The 22,839-nt window shown below is 37.1% G+C and overlaps 1 protein-coding gene across 8 annotated transcripts in view; it reads right to left on the reverse strand.

Annotated features, from left to right (window-relative positions):
- Nucleotides 1–1,227: 1,227 nt before the first annotated feature.
- The window catches only part of TBL1XR1 (TBL1X receptor 1), a 116,426-nt gene continuing 94,814 nt past the window's right edge, over nt 1,228–22,839 (reverse strand). For 3 of the 8 annotated variants that reach the window (XM_030496196.1, XM_030496197.1, XM_030496198.1), the window contains 13 exons: nt 20,806–20,951; nt 19,130–19,349; nt 16,925–17,075; nt 16,584–16,725; nt 16,253–16,316; nt 16,054–16,151; nt 14,227–14,287; nt 12,917–13,038; nt 12,336–12,410; nt 9,799–9,926; nt 9,457–9,622; nt 8,439–8,540; nt 1,228–6,615 (listed from right to left, as the gene is read on the reverse strand). In XM_030496196.1, coding sequence (XP_030352056.1) covers nt 6,589–6,615; nt 8,439–8,540; nt 9,457–9,622; nt 9,799–9,926; nt 12,336–12,410; nt 12,917–13,038; nt 14,227–14,287; nt 16,054–16,151; nt 16,253–16,316; nt 16,584–16,725; nt 16,925–17,075; nt 19,130–19,349; nt 20,806–20,951 — 1,502 coding nt within the window. In that variant the 3' untranslated portion in view covers nt 1,228–6,588. The other 5 variants (XM_030496200.1, XM_030496202.1, XM_030496199.1 and 2 more) reach the window with 4 other exon arrangements.

Raw genomic sequence — 22,839 nt, forward strand, 5'->3', positions numbered from 1 at the left:
TACCATGAGTTGCTAGAATTGCAAACCCCAGGTTGTTACAGCATGAGGGTAACTAACCTTCAAGGGGAAGATTTGGGCAGTAGTGGCATGAGGCATCTACCTGGGATATTGTCTCCTCCTCCCAGAACGGAGGTGGGCATCACTACCGTGCAAGCACAATATCTAGGCACCACAACATCGCTCTGGGGTTCCTGCATCTCATGGTAGCCATATTCTGGAGGGCAGCATTTGTGCTAATGAAACTTCCAGACACACAGATTTCTACATCGTGACATTAGTTAGTACAAACAGTCTGTCTCAAACCCATGAAATCGCTTCAATATGGCTCTCTCAAAATTCAAACGGCAACAGAGAAATACTCAAGTGCACTCAGACTGCAGGGGAAGGGAATCCAAGAGTAGTTTTACACTTGTAAGACACAGTCTCACCTCTGTTTTCAATCCATTATATATGCTTTCAACAGCAAGTTTCAACATACTAAAATTGATTTTGGTAGTATTACTGAAATAAGAAAGCTTATTACTTTTGAACATTTTATAGCAAATAAAAAGCCTACATGAAAAAGCAGTATTTCACCATAAAGTTCTAGCGACACTGAAAATAAATCATCCAGGTTCTCTCCCTTGGATTATGACATGACCCACAATTCTAAAGGAATTAAACCATCGTCATGTATAGATGGATGCATGTTATTACATGTGTAATCTAAATGCTTTCAAGTATCTGAAATACAGTAACACAGATAACATTCCTTTGCATAATCAAATTGAATCACTCCATAAGAACAGATCTCTGATGTGACCACAGAGATGTGACCTTTGCATGACCACAGAGGAGCCTGCTCCCACATCCACAACGCCTTCTGAACAGCTGGAGTTTAGCTGCGAGTATCACTAGACTCAGCTTCTCTTCCACAAGTGCACAGGTAAAGAGAAGATGAAGCATATAAAATGCACATGAGAGAATTCAGTTCATCTAAATCAGACACACAGCGGTAAATGGTGGCAGAGGATAGCTCCACTGTTTCAGAGGATCTATTGTGTGCTCACAAAGAGTACATAGCTATACAATGTATTACCTCCCACTACTTCTTACATATTCTTGTAGGTGAAAATGTGCCAAACTAAGTATTAAAACCAGTGTTTTAGTCTGTCGCTTCTCCAACTTAATTTGTAAATCTTCTGTGACAAGCATTTAAAGTTACTGGTATATAACATACAGGCAAGGTAATATCAAAATATATTTTATTCTGGACCTCTTTCAGATCTGATTCAAATTACAGTTGTCAAAGCAATACAATGCAAAGGGAAACTGCAACAGAAAATGTGCCTAGAAAGGATATAAGGGCCTTGGGGACAAATCATTGATGAAGAACCAAAATACATCATAAAGTGTAATTAACATGGTCCAGGACAGTATAGAACATCTATATCAGTCTTCTTTAGACAATAATCATGAAAACTGAACAATAAAAGTCCTTTAAACAAGTACAAAAAAACTGTCATGGGCTGGTTTACACTTTTACAACAGTTGTAATTTAACTGGATAACTGAAGAAATGATGCAGACATTTTAATCCAGTGCTATAGGTAGGCTCACAGAATTAGACCCAAAGGATTTGTAACTTCAAATGAAACCATTACAACTACAATGTCAGTGTCAGGAGAGAGAGAAAATTACTTCTGTATTCTAGAATTACTGTTCCGCACACTGCAGTCTGTTGAGGACAAGATTGCAAAGTACACTGGACTAGCAACAACATGCAGACTGTTTTCTTGTATTTACCCACAAATGTCAAAAAACATTATGAAGTAAAAATGAATAATTATTTAAAAAAGAAACAAAACAAAAACATGCCTCAAGTTATTGTCAAGCTTCAAACTTAAAGGCCGAGAAAGCAAATTATGTACTCAAAACTACTGATCTGAAGCACTACTAACACTAAATCTGCAATCCACAAGAAATGGCAGATTTTCCTGGTTTATCTGCCTTCCATCGGACTAACAGTAAAGACCGTCACACCTTCACAGAATGTGGTATTTCAGAGCTTTCTCTAGAAGGAGAAGCGAGGATTGTGCCACTGCTCTCTCCCTACGGAACATGTCAGGGATCTTGATGGAGCTTTACTGCTGTCTCCCAAAGCCATAATTGCTTCTAACATGCCACAATGTTGCTTCTGCTTTCTTCAGACTTCTGGAGAGTGTGAAACTGATCCCACTGGGCAATGGCTCTACAGGACCTTGTGAAGGGAGAAGCACTCACTCTTGTCAATGAAAAAGGAACACTGGGCTAAACCTGGCAGGCCCTGCTGTGGCAAAACCCTCACCGAAGCCAAGGGGAGCCCTGGCTCAAGCGAGATGTGGCTCATTTTACCTGTGCAGCACGCTGTGCTGTGTTACACAGACCTGACGCCTGCAATGCCGACTCTGGCAAGGTTTTCTCATGAGGTGAAAGACAATGGGATTTCTGGTTAAGTAAAGATTGGAAAAAATTGGGTCCCAAGGCTCCTCTTTGCTAAACAGACAAAAACATACAACCTTTTATTTACAAGCTGAAAAACCCAGTTTGCAATTTGTATGAAATTCCTTCATTCAGCAGAACTGAATCCATCAGCTGCCAAGACTGCTCCGTAGGCAAACTGGCATAACCACCCTATGCCACCTACTATTCTTCCTAAACACAAAGAACACTGCAAAGGTACAGTGTCCTGTTAAATACCCTAGCATGAGGTAAGCAGCGTAAGGAAAAAGGAGTGCTTTTCAAAATGAAATTTAATTAAAATTGGTAGAAATCTTTGGCCTTTCTCTCAAGATGCATTAAAGTGTCATGAAATCAAGAAACATGCTTCAAAATGCCATGTCATTCTAACTCTGGTAACTGTTACCTCCCTCCACCCAACCCAGAAAAAGAGGCACTTTTAGTGTTTCATATAAGATTTCCAATCATCTAGTAGACATGCTAAATAACCCTGCACAATTGTAGCCCCAGAATAAACTGAGTTTATCAACATTACAAAGAGTCTAAAAAAGCTTTTATGAGGACCTAGATATTCTCTTAACTACACTAAAAAGTCCACTGGTTGGGAATCTTTACATCAATTTAAAAATGCAGAAAAAGGTAAAGTAAAAATAGAAAAAGAGGAACTCTACAGAAACCTGGACCTAATTATGCAGAAATGAGAAATGGGATTCTGAGATGGATGCATAGAAAGACAGGGAACTCGAATGCAGTTCATTTCTTATTCCACCATTAATTCTGAGCCCAGTTTTCCCCCTTCCTTTTATCCTCCATTTAGATGTTTGCCCATTAATGACTTAAACTGGAAAGAACAGGAACTATAACGTATGCAAAGGCTTATGCATACGTTTGCCTTTATATTTGGGAAACAGGCAAGACAGAATTAATCGGTATGTAAGACTAAGCATGTGCATACGTTTATACAAAGTCAGGGTCTTACCGACATTTGGCATACCCAATTTAAAGGAACAATTTGGACAGTTTACCTCACTACTGAAGACGTCGTCGTTGTGCTATAAAAGATAATAATTAATGTTATGGTTTGCTTTTTTTTCCTTTTTGCTTCACATAATCACAGAACCTAGCACACCTTGCATGCATGCATTTAGCAGTGTATAAAACAAGAGGCGAGAAGAGGTGTGAGCAGGAGCAGCACTGTGGCATGCTAGTAAAGGACAACAATAAAATACCTATTGGCCAGATCCTCTGCTAGTGGAAACTGGCATCATTCCACTACAGTGGGGCACTGTGGATTAACACCAGGTTGGGAGTCTCCACCTGCACGTCCAGAGAACTCAAGTCAACAGATCTGACGTTCCTGCTGGACTGTGTTTCAAACACCTGAAAACCCTGGACCTGTGAGACTGAAGCTCTGTTTTACCTATTTCTGAATATGTGATACTATGCTTAAGCAACTAGAATTACAACCAAAACAGCTGATGATTGAGAAAGAGGAAAAATGGCAATACCCTAAAACATGGCTGTGTGATTTTGCAGCTATGCCACAGAATTCCACCACAATTGTTTAGATTGGCTGAAAGAATCATCCAGTAACTTGTATGAAAATGAATAAACTGTCCATATTAAAATACAAAAGTACTATCAAGAATCACTTCTGACTTTCAAATTTAAATTCAGTGCAATTGACAAATGCATTGCTAAATGAAAAATGCAGCTTAAACATACTCAAAACATTTGTGTCTATTCCTGGGAGCACAGTTTAAAATTATTGCACAGATTTTTTTTTTTATTTTTATTTTTTTTTCATTAAATGACAGAGGTCAGCCACAGTCATGGACCTCCAGCAATAAAAGCAATATTTCAAGTGCCAGACACTCAATATATTAGGTTACCTACACATTGTAACTCACAGGGTAATTGCTCTAAACATTTGTAATATGTTCCAAACCCCTAAAAATAGCTGGCACTGAACCACCACAGATGACCATCTTTATGGATATGACTTTTCGCTGGTTTTAAATGCTGTGTATGATAGTATTATAATCCTGGGGTATATATAAAGAACGTATTTTGTTGACTCCTCTTTACCACTGGCAAATTGCTACCCTACCTTAGCCAAACTCAGACTTGCTTCAAGTCGTGTTATTCCATGAAATAGCAGAAATCAATGCCTAAAGAACAATGGTTAAAATGTCAAAGCTGCATTACCTCAATTAAATCAATTTGTACCTAACTTGGAGGGAAAAAAAATGAAACCAAACCAAAAAAATAGGTTAGAGACTAGCAATCATAAGCCACAAAATCCTTTGTGATCGAAATAGTGTTATAGAACTGATAACTTTGCAAAGCTCTGTAATATAAACCATTCCTTACGTAAAATTCCTGTGACATAAATTTGACAACCTCTCTTTTTATAAATTTACACTCTTGGAATCTTATGCAAGACATGATGCAACCTTTTCAACTACACGTACGCGTAAACACAACCTCATGCTATCATTTACAAATAAAATCACTATCAGTATACTTTTAATCACATGAGCAGAAAAAGGTTTGCCATATACATCTGTCATTGTAAGAAAAATACTTGATATTGTAAACAGAGTAAAAGACACTATATAGTAGTGATTATTAAAAAAATAGCAGCTTACATCTACCCTATATTTGGAAAAAAATGTAGTCACAAGATACAATAAACTGCAGGACTGGAGCAGCAGGGGAATTAGTGCAAGTATTCATCTTTTAAATAAGCTGAATCACTGCTATTAAAATAAACTTGAAGCAAGTCCTCTGTTTAAGTTTGTTTTTTTTTTTTTAAATCTAAGGTAGTAAACATTTTGCCTCTTAATGGCAGTGTTATCAAATATATGCCAAAGATTTTATTTTAATAAAGAAAAATTACATGAGATACTTTTAATACTGGAGTTTGGTTACAATTATACATCTAAGCTCCTACAAATAATGATGGGCAACTCTCAAAGAAGCTGTGGCATGAACCCTTGTCCAGAAAGATCTTAGACTCTGAAAAACAATCCCCCAGCTACACTTTGCTCCTTCTCACAATAGTGCACAATTTAACCATACTTTAGCTATGGTCTTAAAGCCACATAAGATGCATTTTTTCCTTTTTTTTTTCTTTTTTGCATCCCTGTATTTTTCGTTTCTGTATTTTTGTGCCCTTCTACTCTTAAATTTGGCAGAATTATGTCTCAAATAAGAAACTACCGCATTTCAGCCATGTCACCAGAAAATAAAACATAGCATTATACCCATTAGTCATACTTTGTAGATGAGCAGGACGTGAAATATCACGCCTTGAAGCAGGATTTTTTTCCTTTTTTTTTTCTTCTTCTTCTGTCTCAATAATCCCTTTTCCACCCTCCCTCTGTTCACAAAATTGTGCTCTAGGAGCCACAAAATGTACCAAACAGTATCAGGTTCAATCTACCTCTTCAAAGAATGCATTAAAATATGTTTCAAAGAAACATTTTTTTCCAAGGTGAAAAAAATATAAACAAGAAACTAATTCACTCCCTTACTTCATGCATCCGTAAACTTAACCAAAACAAAACAGAAAATCCAATGTTTAAAAGCAAAGAAAAAACTACTGCTGCAGATTTCTGTAAGTCCATTTTCTCTGTACACACAAACTGCTCAACTACTAAGAAGGAAAACAAAAATACCCTGCAATCCATTGTCATAATGGATTTAAAGGGGGAAGGGGTAATGAAGGCTGCCATTAATATCTTCTGAATTTGGTATGTATATGGGTCTGCTCTTGTATATGGTATATTTCTCTCTCTCTCTCTCTCTCTTCTGTTTTTCATATCCAAAACCTTTAAATGTTATTTCGGGGCACAGCAGATTCCAGCACTTGGTGAACAGGATTCACAAGCTGTGACAAAACTCTGTCATCCTCTTCAGGGTGTAATTTCTTTTTTTTTTTTTTCCCCCTCTTTTTTTATATACAGTATATGTATATATTTCTTTTACGTTTGGCTGTAGTGGACTGGCCATGGTTCAATTGGGACTATAGCAGTACATGGGTCAGGGACAGTCATTTTGGCTATGTACACATTCATAGTCGGTCCATGGCTTCCAACTAATAGCGCTATTTCCGTAGGTCTAATACACAAACCTGCAAGAAAAAGAAACAGAGATACAGAACTTGCACATGGCACAATATTACATGCTTACACAATAATGTGTGAAGTATCTGAGCAAAACCTATGAAACAGATTGTATAAGCTTAATCTTATATCTATTAAAAATAGATGGGGTGGAAAAAAAAGTCACCAAGTGAACAATTTGTTTACAGTCAGACCCGGGTGCTAAGGGTACACTGCTGCCTAATGAATTACTATCAGAACATTAACAACATCTTCTGTAAGCGGTCTGCCTGTTATTTGATATTATGAAGTTGAGAACTTACTTGAATCTAGGCTATAAAAATATAGTAAAATGAAATTAAGAATTTGTGGCCAAATACTAGAATTGATCAGAACAATGCTGAATAGAACAGTTAACGGTACATGAATTCCAGTTTTTGTCTTTGCAAAATCTTCACCAAGTAGTGCTTCTAGTTCTGTCAGATATAGAAATCTACAAAAGCTACGCTTTTAGTCATCAAACAGTTCAAAAGCACCCATATTTGCTTAGTTGTTACCAGCTATGAATATATTTAAAACAGGAGAGAAGAAGGGCTTTTGCTAGCAAATATAAAACAAAATAAAATGAACAGTTTTAGAAGAGCAGAAACTAAATGAAAACAAATCTGTTGCAAGTACAATCAGCCTCTTGGGACAAATTAACTGGAGGACTGGAAAGGTTACACAGCATGTACATAAAAGGGTCATCTGGGGGGAGTGATAATTAATTTCTACTCAGGGTTATGCATTGAGCTTTTTTTCTATATATGATATTGTCTATACTTACAGGACTAAAATGATATGAAAGATGAATCAGAATTCATTCTCTAGAATTTAATCTACTTAAAATCTAGAACTTCCTATTTTCTCTTCTGAACTCTAACAATGTGATCTTGCTTACCAGCATGGTGCATGCAGGACAGGAGAATGCTTGGGCACCTCTGTCAGGATACTACCTGAGACCGGACTACAAAGCTACCAGGATTACCACTTGCTGATATTTGTTACTTTAAGCTACAGCACTTCAAAATATGATCCCTTTATGACTCTTATTTTATTTCAATTTTGCTTTTCCTTAAGCTCTCTTCTCCTTTTTTAAAAAACATGGCAAAAGAAAGAGTGGCAAGCAAAAAAAAAGCAAGCATTGTCCTTGTTATGAAGAACTGCATTTGGATATTTTACTGCAATACTTTGTAGAACAATGTCAGAAGAGGAAGGAGGTGATGCTACAATACACTACTATGAGATGATACGGAGTGCATTCATGATTAGTTAAACGCGATTTAACTCCCTGCTTTTTCTAAGCACAGTAAGCAGACTGGTATTTACATATAGCTCCTATCATTTTTAGTAACTTTTTAACGACAAGCATTCAGAAATTTGTACTTTGTTTTGCCGTACTTTCTGCTGAATGCAATGCAGAAGATATTTCATTCCTATCATGCACTGTATTAATATCACCTACACTGAACATCTTCACTCAGAAAGACAAAAACGAATTTGTTTCCAGGCTACAATGAAAAGACCAGCCACACTGAACACATTTCCATAGTAAGCTCCCGCAGGGACTGAAAATCTAAATTAGAGGCACCTTCACCTTCTGAGATTTTTGGAGGATTTAGAACAGTAATGCATTAAGCTGGAATAAAGTCATTCTCCTTACAACATTACTGAACTCTTACAGGCAAAATCTACAGGTGAATTGACTGTATTCAAACTTCAGCTACGAAAGGAAATTTTGTCTCTATTGTTAGTCAAAAGATTTCCAGAAGATGCTGTTGTTAGAATGTCAACCAAGTCAACCAACACTTACTGAACCATCTGAAGCACTTGCTCCAACTTTGTCTCCTGCTGCATTCCAGCAAACCTCAAAAATCCCTCCTGTTCCCCGGTAACTGTGAACTAGGGCACCTGTCTAAAAAGGGATAAAACCTGTAATTAATATAATTAATAAAATCCAAGCAAACAATTAAGATTTGTATAACACATAAAACCCTCCCATGGCTTTTAAAGGCTGAAATTCTCAGAGGAAATGATTCAGATGAGACTTGTGGATAATCTCAGCACCGTATTAAAGGACATGACAAACAATTATTGTATCTTGATCTCATGTTTGACAGGCAAAACTGGGGATGGCTATGACTACTTCCAGTTACTAAAAAAAGCCTTTTAAAAATTAATATCCAATTAATTCCTAGTAGCCAGAGATCACATATTATCTGACAAAAAGGTCTCTAGATTTTCATTTGCAATCAGCCCTTTTTTATTTTTTTGCCTGGAATGCACAGCCAAGAATAGTGTCCTTTCTTAGAAAGTTACATTTTGTCACCATTGTCTTCTCTCACTTTACATTCTCTTATTTTCAGTGAAATTCAATGAAATAGCTATCAGATTTGTATGTCTATACCTAGTCATCACTTTTTCACAGCAAAACTGTTATCAGGAGTTTAAAGTTCAAAGTTAACAAAGACAATTTTTGGATGCAACGTGCTATTGGAAACACTGTTGAATGTGTTTTGTTGGAGGTGGTGTGGTTTTGGTTGGTTGTTGGGGTTTTTTTGTTTGTTTGGGTTGAGGTTTTTGTGGGGTTTGTTTTATTGTTGTTTTTTCTTCTAAGTAAAGACAATGTAAATACAATTATTGCTTCACCATAGGCAAACACTCAAAGAGATAAATTAAGTGTACATCCATTAACAGAAATAACATTAGAACAAACAGAAAGCGAAGCAGAGTGTTAGGAATGGCAAAGCTCTTTGTGGCCAAAACATGGTGGAAGGGTGCTGATGGAAAAGACCAAAACACAAACTTCTAAACAGACAGAAGAGCTATACCTGTGTATTCCAGATGTGTACACATTTATCGAAGGAGCCACTGGCCAGGTACCTGCCATCAGGACTGAAAGCTACACTGTACACAGGTTCTTGATGTTTTGTCAGAGTATGAATACAAATTCCTCTGTCTACATCCCATAACCTAACAGTAGAATCAAAAGATGCACTGCCAAGGAGAAAACAGATTAATTAACATCTCGATTCGACATATTTTTGTTACTAATATAAACACAATATGATAAAGTATCCTACATGCTTCAAAACATTCTGTGAACCTACATATATAAAGAGTGAAGTAAAAATGATGTTTAACCGGCATGTAAGATCAGGATTAAATAGTACCTGGCTAACATAAGATTGGCATTTGGATTATTTGTTCCTGGTCCTGTAGGACTCCATTTGATAGTATAAATTTCTTTGTTGTGTGCTTGTAAATCATGGACACAACTGTCTTGTTTCATGCTCCAGATCTACGATAAAAATGAAAGAGAACACAGACACTTAGCACAATATTGTACTAAAATACTTTCTTCTTTATCATTTGCAGCCTGACTGCTGCTTTTTAGGCCACTCAAAACATTTGCTATGACTACTGGGTTTCTTAAGCAATTATGACAAATATTATTCCAGTACCCTCCATTCTTTGAGTTGTAAGTACCTGATGGGGTTACTGAGTAATAAAGGTACTGCCTATAGAAACCAATCTGCACGTGTTAACTACAAGCCTTTTGAAAAGTGCAGGGATAAGAACAGATGCTAAAATGAGAAGAGCAATGTGTATATGTTCATGTCTGAATTGACAAAACATCACAGTCCTATTTTTAAATGAACTTCTTGCCACACAGACTGAGTGACATAAAGGTATAGGAAATAAATGTTCTGCTTCCATACAAAGCTAGAGAAGCATACTGCAAAACCCATTATAGCATCTTCCTGGTTTATTTGGATTTGCATTTCTAGGTGTTTGTACAGTACTTCACAGTTCCTTAGGACTGCAACTCCTTCAATAAGCAAAATAACTTTATTCTATTAAGGGTTTGCACTGCCACTACAGAAGAGATTTTGGAAGGCTTTTATATCTTTTCTTAAATGTGAAACTTGATATGGTAGCTAATAATCTGAATGCTTTTTTTTCTGATATGTTTCAGTAGTGCTTGTTGCTCACCTTTTGTTAGAAAAAGCTAAGAGAGGCATGTTTAAGCCCAACAGCATATAAGACACAATTGAGGTGTACGTTTAAATGAACGGTGCTCTTCAGAACTAATGCCTCACTGAAGGGGAAATTGATTTTCAATGTGCAGACAGAATTAAAATTTTGTTTCCAGTTTAAATTGATAGGATCAAAATCTAGCGTCTCCAAAACTAGTAGAGATAGAAAGAGTCCATATTAGCTGCCCTAGAGAGTATCAAGTTGGCATCACAAGAGAGAAAAATACATAAATCAGTCAATCAGTCATCTTCCATATGCTTCAAACCCTGACATTCATTGCTACTGCCACTGAAAAGTAAGTGGACCACAAGTGATTAGTGATGTGTAAACTTACCTACAAGCAATTGGTCTTCGAGATAATCCTGAATAAAATGATAAAATTCTTTCCTGTCTGGGCTGAATTCAAAAAGGCAACCAAGTTAATTGCCTGAATTGCCTGAGCCCGCAAATAGTGACATGTTCCTAATCGTCACCTCTCTACTCACTGAGAGACAGCAGCAACACCTTCAGCTCTAGACTGGAATTTCTCTCACCTGAGTTTCAGCTGTCTAAGTATTAAATATCTTGCATAAGCTGGCTATTTTGACTCCATCCATTGCCAATGGAGAACAACTGATGCTCTCAGGGGTTCACTCATCACACTTGACTTAGACACTTAACTTAGGAAAAGATGAATTATTCTCCAGTGGTGCTAGACACTCTGTGGATTAAAGATGTCTAGACATCTAGCTTTATATTTAGATAAGGTGATTTCCATTGCAAGAGCCTGACCGTGTGCCAGCAGAGGAGGGGATATCTGGCTACTCATTCAGCCATTCCCTGTCTCTGATTAAACAATGGTGAGCTGGATGGAAATAACTGTCCCAAGGGCTACTAGCGTGACAGCACTGTCAACATGAAATACGATATCCTGAAACTTGACCTAACATAGTGCTAAAACACCCACTAAATGTAAAGCAGTATGGGAGTAATAGGAAAGCATCTGTACCATGGAAACAGCACAGGCCTTTCAGGCACAAACCACCTCATTTCTTCTAGTGCATCTAACCTGGTGGGATTTTTGTATGGATGTTTAATGGGCTTTGAAGTCATATGTGTAAGTTACAGTATTCTCTACATTCATGAGTTTACCCCAGTTCTACAAGAAAGCATGTTGATATGAATTACTTGGAGGAAAAGTGTAGGGGCAACTAAATGTAAAATTGCTTCCAGTGAACTGGAAAAAAACAAAGAGAACACACAGTCTGTTAAAAAACAATATGCCAAAGATTTTAACTAAGAAGAAGGGGAAAATAAAGGAAAACCAGGAAAGGGGCTAGTCACCCATTCTTGTATGTGGTACATGTATGCATTCCAACTCTTCCTTTTAACCAAAAGCAACTGTCAAGTGTGACAGCTTAATGATTAATGACCCGATTCTGTAAACAGCTAAAAGCACCTAATAAATCATGCTTCAAGTCTCAGGGTGGCAGCCTGTAACAAGTTCTTTGGACCAAAGCTTGGCCCTGATTAACAAGGATTTGCTAGGATTGTCTAACCTTGTTGTATTAAAAAAAGAACAAATACTAGATGACAAAGCAAGAACAATGATACTGCTGGATTCCCCAAGCTAGTGCTGTGCATTTCAGAGTCCTGCAAAGACAAGAGCCAGTACCAGAACTCCTGTTACCTTTAGAGTCATATCATCAGAGCAGGATGCCAGAAGATTACCAGTTGGATCCCATTTGATTGCGTTTACTTCATTCTAAAATTGAACAGTGAGAATAAGTTGGAGTCTTCATTTCCATTACAAATGATAGCTTATGAAAGATAAAGCTGGACATCAGTTACGAGTATTTGTATAACTGTCAATATTTTAACATTTAATTTTCATTCCTAGCTTTGCCTGCAACAACAAGAGCTGTTACTGAAGTTCATCATGGTATAAGCATTATTTTCCCGTGCATGCTCTTACACAACACTGGCTGTGCATAGCAAAGTCTTAAAGTGTTTCTTCTTCTGAAGCTCACTTTTGCTATGCCATCCTGGCACTGGTAAAGAAAGCTGCACATGGGAGTCAGAATTCTTCTAATAATGACAGAGACTATGGTTACCATACGACCTTAATTACACAACTACCTGCATATGTGTATCTATTGCCTGTTGCCACAGACCAACCACTACACTAGCGCTGCATACTGGCAAGTATACATGGCCCCCAATCTCTAATTAATAAAAATATATAGTACGCCCCAATTTTCCAGTACTTACTGTGTGACCCTGGAAGGTTTTGATGGGCCTATCTTGTCCTAGTTTACAGACATGAATACACATGTCTGTACTGCAAGAGGCAAATGTGTTGTTACTCTGCCAATCGACATCTAATGCTGGTGCTAAAAGAAAAACAAAGATATTTAAAACTACAGCATGTATTCTGCAGGAGTCTGATTTGCAAATTTAGCATGGACCACCTTAGAACAAATGCCAACAGGAAGCAGCCATTAATTTTACAGCAGTTCTGAAGATAATCAAACACTATGAACAATGAGAAATGCAGCCAAAACCAGTCTTACACAAAGAAATGAAACAAAATTTAATAGAAGTCACTAAAACATGGAACATATCTGAAATGAAACAGTCATACAGACGACAGTACAGCAGGACAATGAGCTGTAGTTAAGTCACCTATAAATAAATCACAAGAGTCAGCAAGAGGAACAGGTTCCCACAACTTAACGCATCACCATGCATGAGCTTATCTCTACTAACAGTCCATGCTTTGCTGATAGATGGCAGCCAGTGAAAGGTAATGATTTATTTCCTTTCTTAATTCCAGCACTATAAGGTGTGGTAACTTGAAGCTTAATCATGGGCAACATATTCCATTTGATCAAGCCAAGATATTTATGGCAGACAACACACAGAATTGCTTGGAGTACATCAAGAATTGAGGTTTTTGATTGTTGTCATACCACTGAAAAGGTAGTACAAGTGGAATAAAAAGTGGAAATGAGACACATCCCTTGAAGGCCCTTCAACAATGTGTTCGTCATCCTCTCTATTCTATTTTCCAGCTGATTCTGGCAGGCTTGCACAGCATGCAGCCCACAGAGCAATTTGGCTGACCTCCTGAGGTGCTACGCTCTTATCCCAGCTGGCCAGTGAACAGCCTTTCAACTGGTTTGTGGCCAAACAAACTGGGGGCAGCACAGCAGGCAACACAGAACAATGGGACGCGGAGCTAGGATTACTGTAGCAGGAAGATGACAAATGCAGTCCTTATCTGATAAACACAAATCCTTTGTGGCCCACCCACTTGTCTGCCACTGTACTACAAAAAGTCAGTAATATTTGGGTTCTCTCTTATGACTTTCATAGAACTGTAATAAAATTGAGAGTTACACAGTTATAAAATCAGAAAAATTCTACCTTTATTTACATTCTCAAAATTTGTAAGATTATGAATATGGGAGTCAGTATCCGAAAATTACACACTTCAAAAGGGCGTAAATAATCACCACAGACTTCACTGATTTCGTCTTTTTAGATGATAATCCTGCATGATCAAAATCAAGACTTACCAGAATGAAAAGGAAACTGCTGCTTGGCTTCACCAGTGTGGGCATCCCAAATAATTGTGGTCTGTATTAAACAAATAAATAAATAATAAACAAACTTATACAAATTGCTAATTTTCCCACAACTACCACCATTCACATGTATCAGACTACCTAGCCTACTTCCCATTGCCCATATCTGCTCCTGATCTCCTGATTATGTGTTTCTAGTGTTTTACCCAGTACTTAAGGAAATGGTAGTAGATGTACAGGAGTAGAAAACCTTAGTATAATGCAATATTAGAAAGGTGTTTAATCGCAACATATTGGGGTCTGGAGGGAAGGAGGGGATTGTGGGCTTTTTTTTTTTTTTTTCCATTAACAAAAAAAAGTTAAATAGATTCATTTCTTTAGTGCTAATTACATTCTTGTAATCCACTCCACACACCTATTTTAATTTCAAATACTTGTATATTCAAATTATAATTTCAAATACTCATTTGTTCCTAAGGAGATCTTTACGTAAACAGTCTCATACTTAAGAATCTGAAAGATTTAAGGGTTGAATTTTGTTCTGACTTGTTCTCTGCCAATACTTCTGATATCCTTCTGATGAAAGAAATTTTACATGAGAAAATTAGTACTTTATAATCACTATATTATATGCCAATAATCCTGACCTACCTCAACAATCAGTGAGAATTTTGACACTGAATTCAGGGGAAGCATGAACTGATCACACAAATTATTCATGGAAAAGAAGCATAAGGTTGGGTCAATCTTTTTTGCTAATGCAGAATATTTCTCAAAGCATAATCTCAGTTGCTCAGTTTTAGTGACTGAAACAAGGCTTCTATCTCTTCCAGAATACCTCCACCAAGATTTAAAAATTGGCATAAGACATCACAACTGCCGAAAGAAGAAAACAATTCTTTCTATGCTTTAAGACATTTACTTTTCCTTCCTTTGTGCCAGCACTAGCATTTATAAAGCTGGACACTAAAGTAAACCATGTTAAATGTGTGCAGGAAAAAAGTAATAAATAAAGGAGAAAATCTACTACTTTACAGTGACACTGCCAGTTTTATGGACTGTGGGCTTGTGGTCTTACTGAGCTTGTAGTTTGCCAGTCTCACTAAGAGAAAGCCTGTGTTTACTTCTGCACTTTGAATCAGTTACAAAGGGAAAACTAAACTCTTCTTACTCTTTGAATAGCCTGTTCTATCCTTTGAATTCATCTTAAATCTATTCTTCATCACTAGGTGCCTTTCCTATCATTCATAAAATTTCTTGTGCTAACAAAGGCTTTGAATTTAAAGATGGTGTGAGTCTAAGTTTGTTTAGAGATGTGAAATAAAAAACAGAGTTATCATTGAGCTTCATGGCGTTACACTACTGGCACCTCCCTAATTGGATATATTGACTTGTCTTACCTTCCGGCTCTAACCTTTTTAATCATTGTCAGGCTTGACTGATACCCAAATCAGCCCCAAACTATTCCTCCAGTACAACTGTTTTTCTGAGGCTTTCATAAAGTGCTTCACCAAATTTTAGATGGTTTGGTTTTATAAACGTTTAATGTTCCTGCATTCAATTCACTTACTTCCCAACTTACGCTAACCTAATTGGGAAGAGATCTAGGGACACTGAAATCTAATAAATTAAGATATCTCAATAAACTACTATATAACACAAGGAAGCCTTGCTAGCATTACAAGTTCTTTGTAAGTACATATTTACATCCCCTGATTTGAGTTTCATTTACTTACTTTCTATTGCTTTGCTATTATATTTACAATTAGATTATAACGGTGAAGGAAAGAATTTTAATTTTACCGAAGATTATCTCACCTTGTCCACTCCTGCACTTAAAATGAAGTTTCCTTTCTTGTTCCATTTTAACGCAAATATAGGACCTTTATGTTGCCCTAAGGTGCTGGCAAGATTACCTGAAAATTTATATTGATATGAATACATTAAAAAAATAAAAAACTATGCTGTGAGCCACAATACAGGAAAATATACTGGAAAATAAAAGTATTTCACTTACCATCTTTAGTCCATATCCTTGCAAAGCCATCGTAAGACCCAGTTGCTAGAAGTGTACCTTCACTCTGCCAGCAAAAAGGTTATTTTATTTATTTTTACTGTATGACACAAAGTAAATGCATAAGATTTATTTACAATATTTATTCCATTGACTACAACTTACTAAAAAGTCCGTGAAGCATAATACAAGAAATTACAATGCAACTCAAAAATAGAAATATTTCAGGAACTGTAGCAGAGGATGCACAGTTGCTGTCATTTAAAATTTGACTATGCAAAATTATAGGTACAATTTTCTTGGGAGTACTTTGAGCACTGCCATTTCTACTCACGTTCCAATCCAGCGACGTCACATCTTTGTTGCTGGGTACATCCTGCCCTCCTTCTCGTATACAGTGTCGAAGTACCAGCTGTGTAGAGCCGCTCGTGCTGTTTTCACTGAGGTTCCATATCCGTGCTGTTGAATCTCCAGATCTACAAAACAGTTACTGAGAATATAACTCCTTCTCCCAATTAACTCCATTTAAAGTAGCACTATTTTCAAAACAGCAAGCATTGTGGTATTTGATGTAGAGAGTGTTAGGGCAGGTATTATTTTAACTTGTTACCATCAACATACAGAAGTATGCCAATAAGCACTGGTATTATGTACATACACAGTTAATGCACATACCCTGAGGCCAAAAGGTCGCTAACGGGATTCCAGGCACAGATGAATACTTCAGATTCATGGCCACGCAGCACCACTGCCTTGTTGGGAGGGATTTCAACATCTCCATCTACTTCCATCATATCTGTATGATTATCTGCATTATGGGAAACAACAGTAGAGAGAGGTGGATTTTAATATTTTGGGACAATACACTGTAACTGCTGTATGGTTCATATTCTTCCAGGATGAACTTAACAATTAATTCACAATTTACATGGATCAAATGTTGACAAAGCTGTAACGTTCCTTTATTTTTATTTATGAAGTACTATAAACAAATGCGATGTTTCAAAAATGCGAGAAAGCTCTTAGCACTTCTAAACGTCAGCATCTAAATGGATTTAATTTTGAAACTTTAAAATTGAGTCCAAAAGTTAATTCTTTGCTTCATGAAAAAATAAATGCTGATATTAAAAGTACTCACAGTTTTTCAGGCACAATACTGCATAGTACAATATGTTACTAGTCTATCTGGTGCTTTAAAAATACGTTTATGACACATTTGCTTTCAAAACTCTCTCTTTTTACCAACTGCAGTTAAACAGGTTTTAAATCAACATCTCAGACACTTCATTTACAAAATGGCTTTAATTAATATAATAACATTTGGTGATATGGTAAACTGATAACAGAGCTTTTTAAACTGCATCGGCAATTACAGTAGAATTGTGGCAACACATAGCTTTCTGCGTGGAAGTGATGTTGAATTCATATTGTTCTGCAAAACATACTGGGGGTAATTCAACTGACAAAACAGTTTTCTTGGCAGCTACCATCAATAATTTTCTATTAAAAATAAATTCACACTAGTGTAAATGCAGAATATAAAAAATGCTGAAGAGTTCACCTGCTCTGTATTATTCACTGTGGTTAAACAAACCATTTCACATCTATTGCTTAATTTAACATTAAGGGTTTCTGTTGCTGTCTGTATGTGTGAAAAAACAGAAAAGACTATGAAAACATGCATATTTTAAAGAAAGAGCACCATATAAAAAACATTTCTTCAATTTATGACACTCAATGCCAGTATAATTTGGTGTAGCAGCCAGTAGGGGTTGCTGGAATCACATTTAACAGTGGCTAAAATCTGAAATTTACACCTATTTTATCCAGTTTACAGTTAAGTAAAAATTCCTTTGAGATTCTTAAACAAAAACATCAAAGTAGAGAGCTTATTTTTTTAAGACAAGGATTATGTTTCCAGTTTATTTATCATATAGAATAAGGAAAAAAAAAATAGTGAAATCCAGCTGTAAAATGCAAAACTTGGGCATGGCGTGACATGAATATTCTCTCAAAAATATCTCTTTTCTCTAGGTGCTTTTACAGCAAAAGCTGTAGCTCCTCTCAAATATGTAATTCAATAACTTCCAGAACAATATTTTCAAAATCACATTTTAATGCCTGACCAGAACTTTTCTGTACTAAGCTTGATTGTAAGATATGTTCCTTTGACCAGAGATGGCAAATTTTGTTTCACAAATCACAATTAAAATGGAACCAATGAATAACCCAAACCTGCAAGCAGTTGCATTGAGTAATTCTGAATAGTAAGTCATGAAAACTGGTACTGATAAAGGAGACAAATGACACAGAATTTGTCTTAGCAGCCATGATGATCTCAGCATGACAAGGAGGTCTGTCCTACAGAGAGCCCGTTACTGCTCTCTGATGCACGGGGGTTAGCAGAACCCATCGAAAGTAAGTTTGTAGAGCTTCACAAGCAATGCTCAGTGTGGATTGGAAAACTCTCCTTATTCCTTGTACAGCCAAAGCTGGGGAGATGCAGTATTTAAAAAGTCTCTGATTCTTCCCCTCTCTCCACCCCCCTTTATGCAAAAGCTCTCAGAGGGTCCTGTGAAAAACCTTCAGATGATGGGAAAGGAACAGTACTGGAAGTGAGATTGGTCAAAGGAATATTGTGAATTAGTGAATACAGAAGTCTGCATCTCCTCCTACCACATGTCAAACTGGGGACAGTCAAAAGTGAGACACCATCTGTTAAGGTATCACCTATGACAAAGCATTTTCTGCAAGATGAAGTGTTACAAGTACCTCTACACATTTACCTCTGTCTACTAGCTCATAGCATGAGCTTGTATTACGACAAACAATAAGAAAATGATGTTAACATAGGTTAAGGTCATTTCTGTCTCAACTTACTTGCTATAGTATGTGCTCCATTCTCTTCTCCATTTGCAGTATTTTCTCCATTTTTCGCTGATCCCTGTTGGTTAGTTGCTGCTGCAGCTGCAGCAGCTGCTGCCTGCTGTTGTGCAAGTTTATCTCTGTAGGCCTGTTGTCTTGTCTGCACCACATCAGGCATTACTGCATCTATCAGTGAGAGAGACTCTATCGGCCTACCATCAAACAAGGTACCATCCTAAATAACAGCAGAGGGAGGGAGGAAAAAAAAAAAAAAAAAAGACAACACCAAGTACAAATTAACATTATGGGAAAAAATTCCAAGAAAAAATAAATCTGAAGTTTTGATTTAATAAAGTAAAACAGTTCACAAATGGTGATATTCCATCACTGTTGTGGTTAGGATTGGAATTTTAGTCTAAAGTCACCACCATAAATATGCAAAAAAGGCACTGCAGGCCTCTGGCAGAACTTCTGGAATCAAAAGTTACATGCTTCAAGTTTTCTAAGTAGTCTGCTAAAGCAAAAAATTTTTTAAGCTCTCTATGAATATGATTTCAAACATGAGTGGCTGCAACAAAGTCTAATGGTTTGTTTGAAGAGCTGCTGAACACTGCAAGCCTGGTCACTGGCTTGTGAAGTTATTCTATCTTATTAGACTAATACTTTCCATAAACATATTATCTGGAGAGTTGACTAGTTTTCTTCCTTTTTTTAAACTGTGCTGGCATGCTTTCAAATAACAAGGAAGAATTTTATCCTGAAATGGACAAGACCCAGTTAAAAATACCATGATACATATGCTAGGGCTTTGTAAGGATCTATTTTTAGGAGCTAGGAGGATTCCTTGCAAAAAATACAGAGTCCCCTTCTATTCCAATCACTTGCTTTATTTTTTCTGAGGCTTCCTAAGGGAAAGGATTTGCTTCACTGGGACTATGAAAACTACACAGAAACAGCAGACATAAAGGAGACTGGAAAGAGAGCAGAATTAGTAAAAAACCAGTTTCCTTCTGTAATACAACTGACACATACAAAGGCTGCTAACCTTCCAGGCATAAATGAGAATGGAAACTGAGGGCGAGTAACTGCACCATCAGGCAGGAAGACACATAGCTTTCTGTACTGTTGGAATAACCATTTAAACATCAAATTTAATAGATCCTACTAAAGATGAATTAGCCAGCAGAGGCAAAAAAGCAAACTGGCATATACGTTCATCCTTCCTGCCACAAATTAAAACCCCCTCTCTATCTGGAAACCTTGCCTTTGGGCTCTCATTACTTCATTATAATGACACATCACCCAAATGAGAGCTGCATTGTGCTCTCCCACCTCCCTAGTGCAAGTCTATGAAAATAAAAATTAAGAGGTTACTTGTCTCAATGATTATCTTATTGTACTTGTCTGGATTTACTACAACAATATATTAGGGTAAAAACTCTACAGACAACGGACCTTTAAGCAATGAGCCAGAACACCATGCCTGGTGTTGTGTGGCTGCACTGGGCAGAACCCCTACCCAGTTATGTCAGTCCATTCTGGTTCCACCACTGGAGTCATGGTGAACACCAGCAGTAAGGAATCTGAAGTAAAAGTAAATAAATAGGATACAAGAAAGTTAAGAAAAAATACTAACATTCAAACTTACTGCAAGCAAGGACATAATGCTGCTGCAGGCAAAGCCTCCTTACCTCATTAATACTGACTTCTGCCTCTACATACTGCAGACCTTTCTGGATGATGGAAATCAAAGCAGCTGGTGGCACCAGAGCACCATTTATATTAGACTGGCTGATATGGCTCTCTATACCAAAGGTAAATGCTGAATGGGAAAACCCTAAAGACAAGGCAAAGACATCATAATTGATTTATAAGCAATGCTACTTGCCACACCACTGCAGGATCTTCTGTTTACAAACCTATGCAAATTATACAAAGTTATAGCATGTTTATGAACTACAAAAAACTTCATCAAAACACCTCTGTTGTTTCCCTCATGTTTTTAGCTTAAATGTACAAAAAGAGAAAAACAAAGTTTATATATAAACACAGCAGTTATTAATTACAGTATCATTGGCAAAACATTTCTGAGTGACTAAATACAAAAACATAAAATACACAATTTGCAATACAGCATTTACATATACTTACATATTCTCAAACTATATATATGTTGCATCATGTATAGTATTTAATAAAATATATCTTTCCAATACACCAAGACTCACTTGTTATTTACACTCACTGATTTGTTACGCACAAAAGTGAAATGGATCTGTGTGTAGGACAGAATTCTATTCATGGTACAGCTTTGTCATAGTTGTGTATGTTTTGGCACTTCGAACTACATCAGTATTGTGCACTGATTAAGAAGGAGCAAGCATGCCATGGTGCAGCACTTCTAGTGGCTTGCTGTTTATTTGATCATCCTGAAAAGGAAAATATAACCTAGAGAAAAATAGTTGTTTCAGCAAATTAACTTTACTGACACAATTTTTTTTCTTAAACTACTTTGATGTGCTTGTTTTGTTTTGGTTGTTATTTTTTTCTGTCAGGTAACTAAGAAGCTGAGTGCAAACTTTCAAATGATGATAAAGCAGTTTTGTAAGTTTGGCTTCTGTAACAAGAGCAGTAAGAATAAGAACATGTAATAGTTTCCAGTAAATTCAGGCATAACAATGAGCTTCTGCTTTCCTCTGGCAAGCAGAGACTGAAAAGCTCTGCTGTCCACCATTGCTCCTTGTGCTGCTTTGTCTCAGTTTGAGAAATCCATGAGCGGTGGACATAAGCAGTGTGCAGATGTTACATCAGTCAAATGCGTTTTCAAGAACCCTGAAGCCACCCATCAATCACTGAACAAAACTAAGAACCAGTAGATGTAGAAACAACAAGGTAACATATACATTAAAGCTGGTCCTTACATTGTTACCTTAAGATTGGATTGAGGGGGGTGTGCGTTTTGCTTTAATATGCTGACTTTTTTTATGTATTGCTAAGGTCATATTCCCTCCTGCCAACTGACAATCATCTCTTGTTCATTTACTGGGGCATGTCCTGATTTCCAGTCAAATCCACCTGTTCTAAATGTAGGCTGCTTTAGGCAACTGGTATCATAGCTGTAAGTAAAAGATAATGTTGTCTCTTACATAGCTTCAAGACCAGCCACCACCACAAACCCCTCTGCAGCCATATGGCTACATCTAGAAACACAAACATGCACCACAAACTGCTAATCCAACGGGGTTTGGGGAGTTTTAGAAATAGACTGTCCAAGGGAACACTACTGCATTCTATCTTGTATTTTCCAGACACAGTCAGTTTGGACAAATATGACAGGAAAAAAGTTTCTTTTCAAGTTTGACAGTATTCAACCATCTCCGGCTCTTATTCCTAAGAAGCAAGAAGCTTTGGCTAGCCTGACACCAAAGGGACAAAATCCTCCAAGAAAGTCTCCTGCAGGGAGGAAGGATTTTGAGAACCTAGGAGTCATTCTTGTAAGAAAAATCTGTTATCTGTACTCAGATTCAAATGATAGAAGTCACACGGTCACAGTTGCCACTTCTTCCTTTGAAATATAGCAACATCTGCCCTCCCCCACAGTCACATTCGGGCAAGGAATTCAGCCGTGCAAGAGCAGCTCACAGGAACACTGTCACTCCAAGACAGAACAGGAAAAAACAGTATTTTGGTGGTCATCCTTTTTGATTCTTCATGCAGCCCCAAAG

This window comes from Strigops habroptila, chromosome 8 (assembly GCF_004027225.2).
Source record: "Strigops habroptila isolate Jane chromosome 8, bStrHab1.2.pri, whole genome shotgun sequence".
NCBI lineage: Eukaryota > Metazoa > Chordata > Aves > Psittaciformes > Psittacidae > Strigops > Strigops habroptila.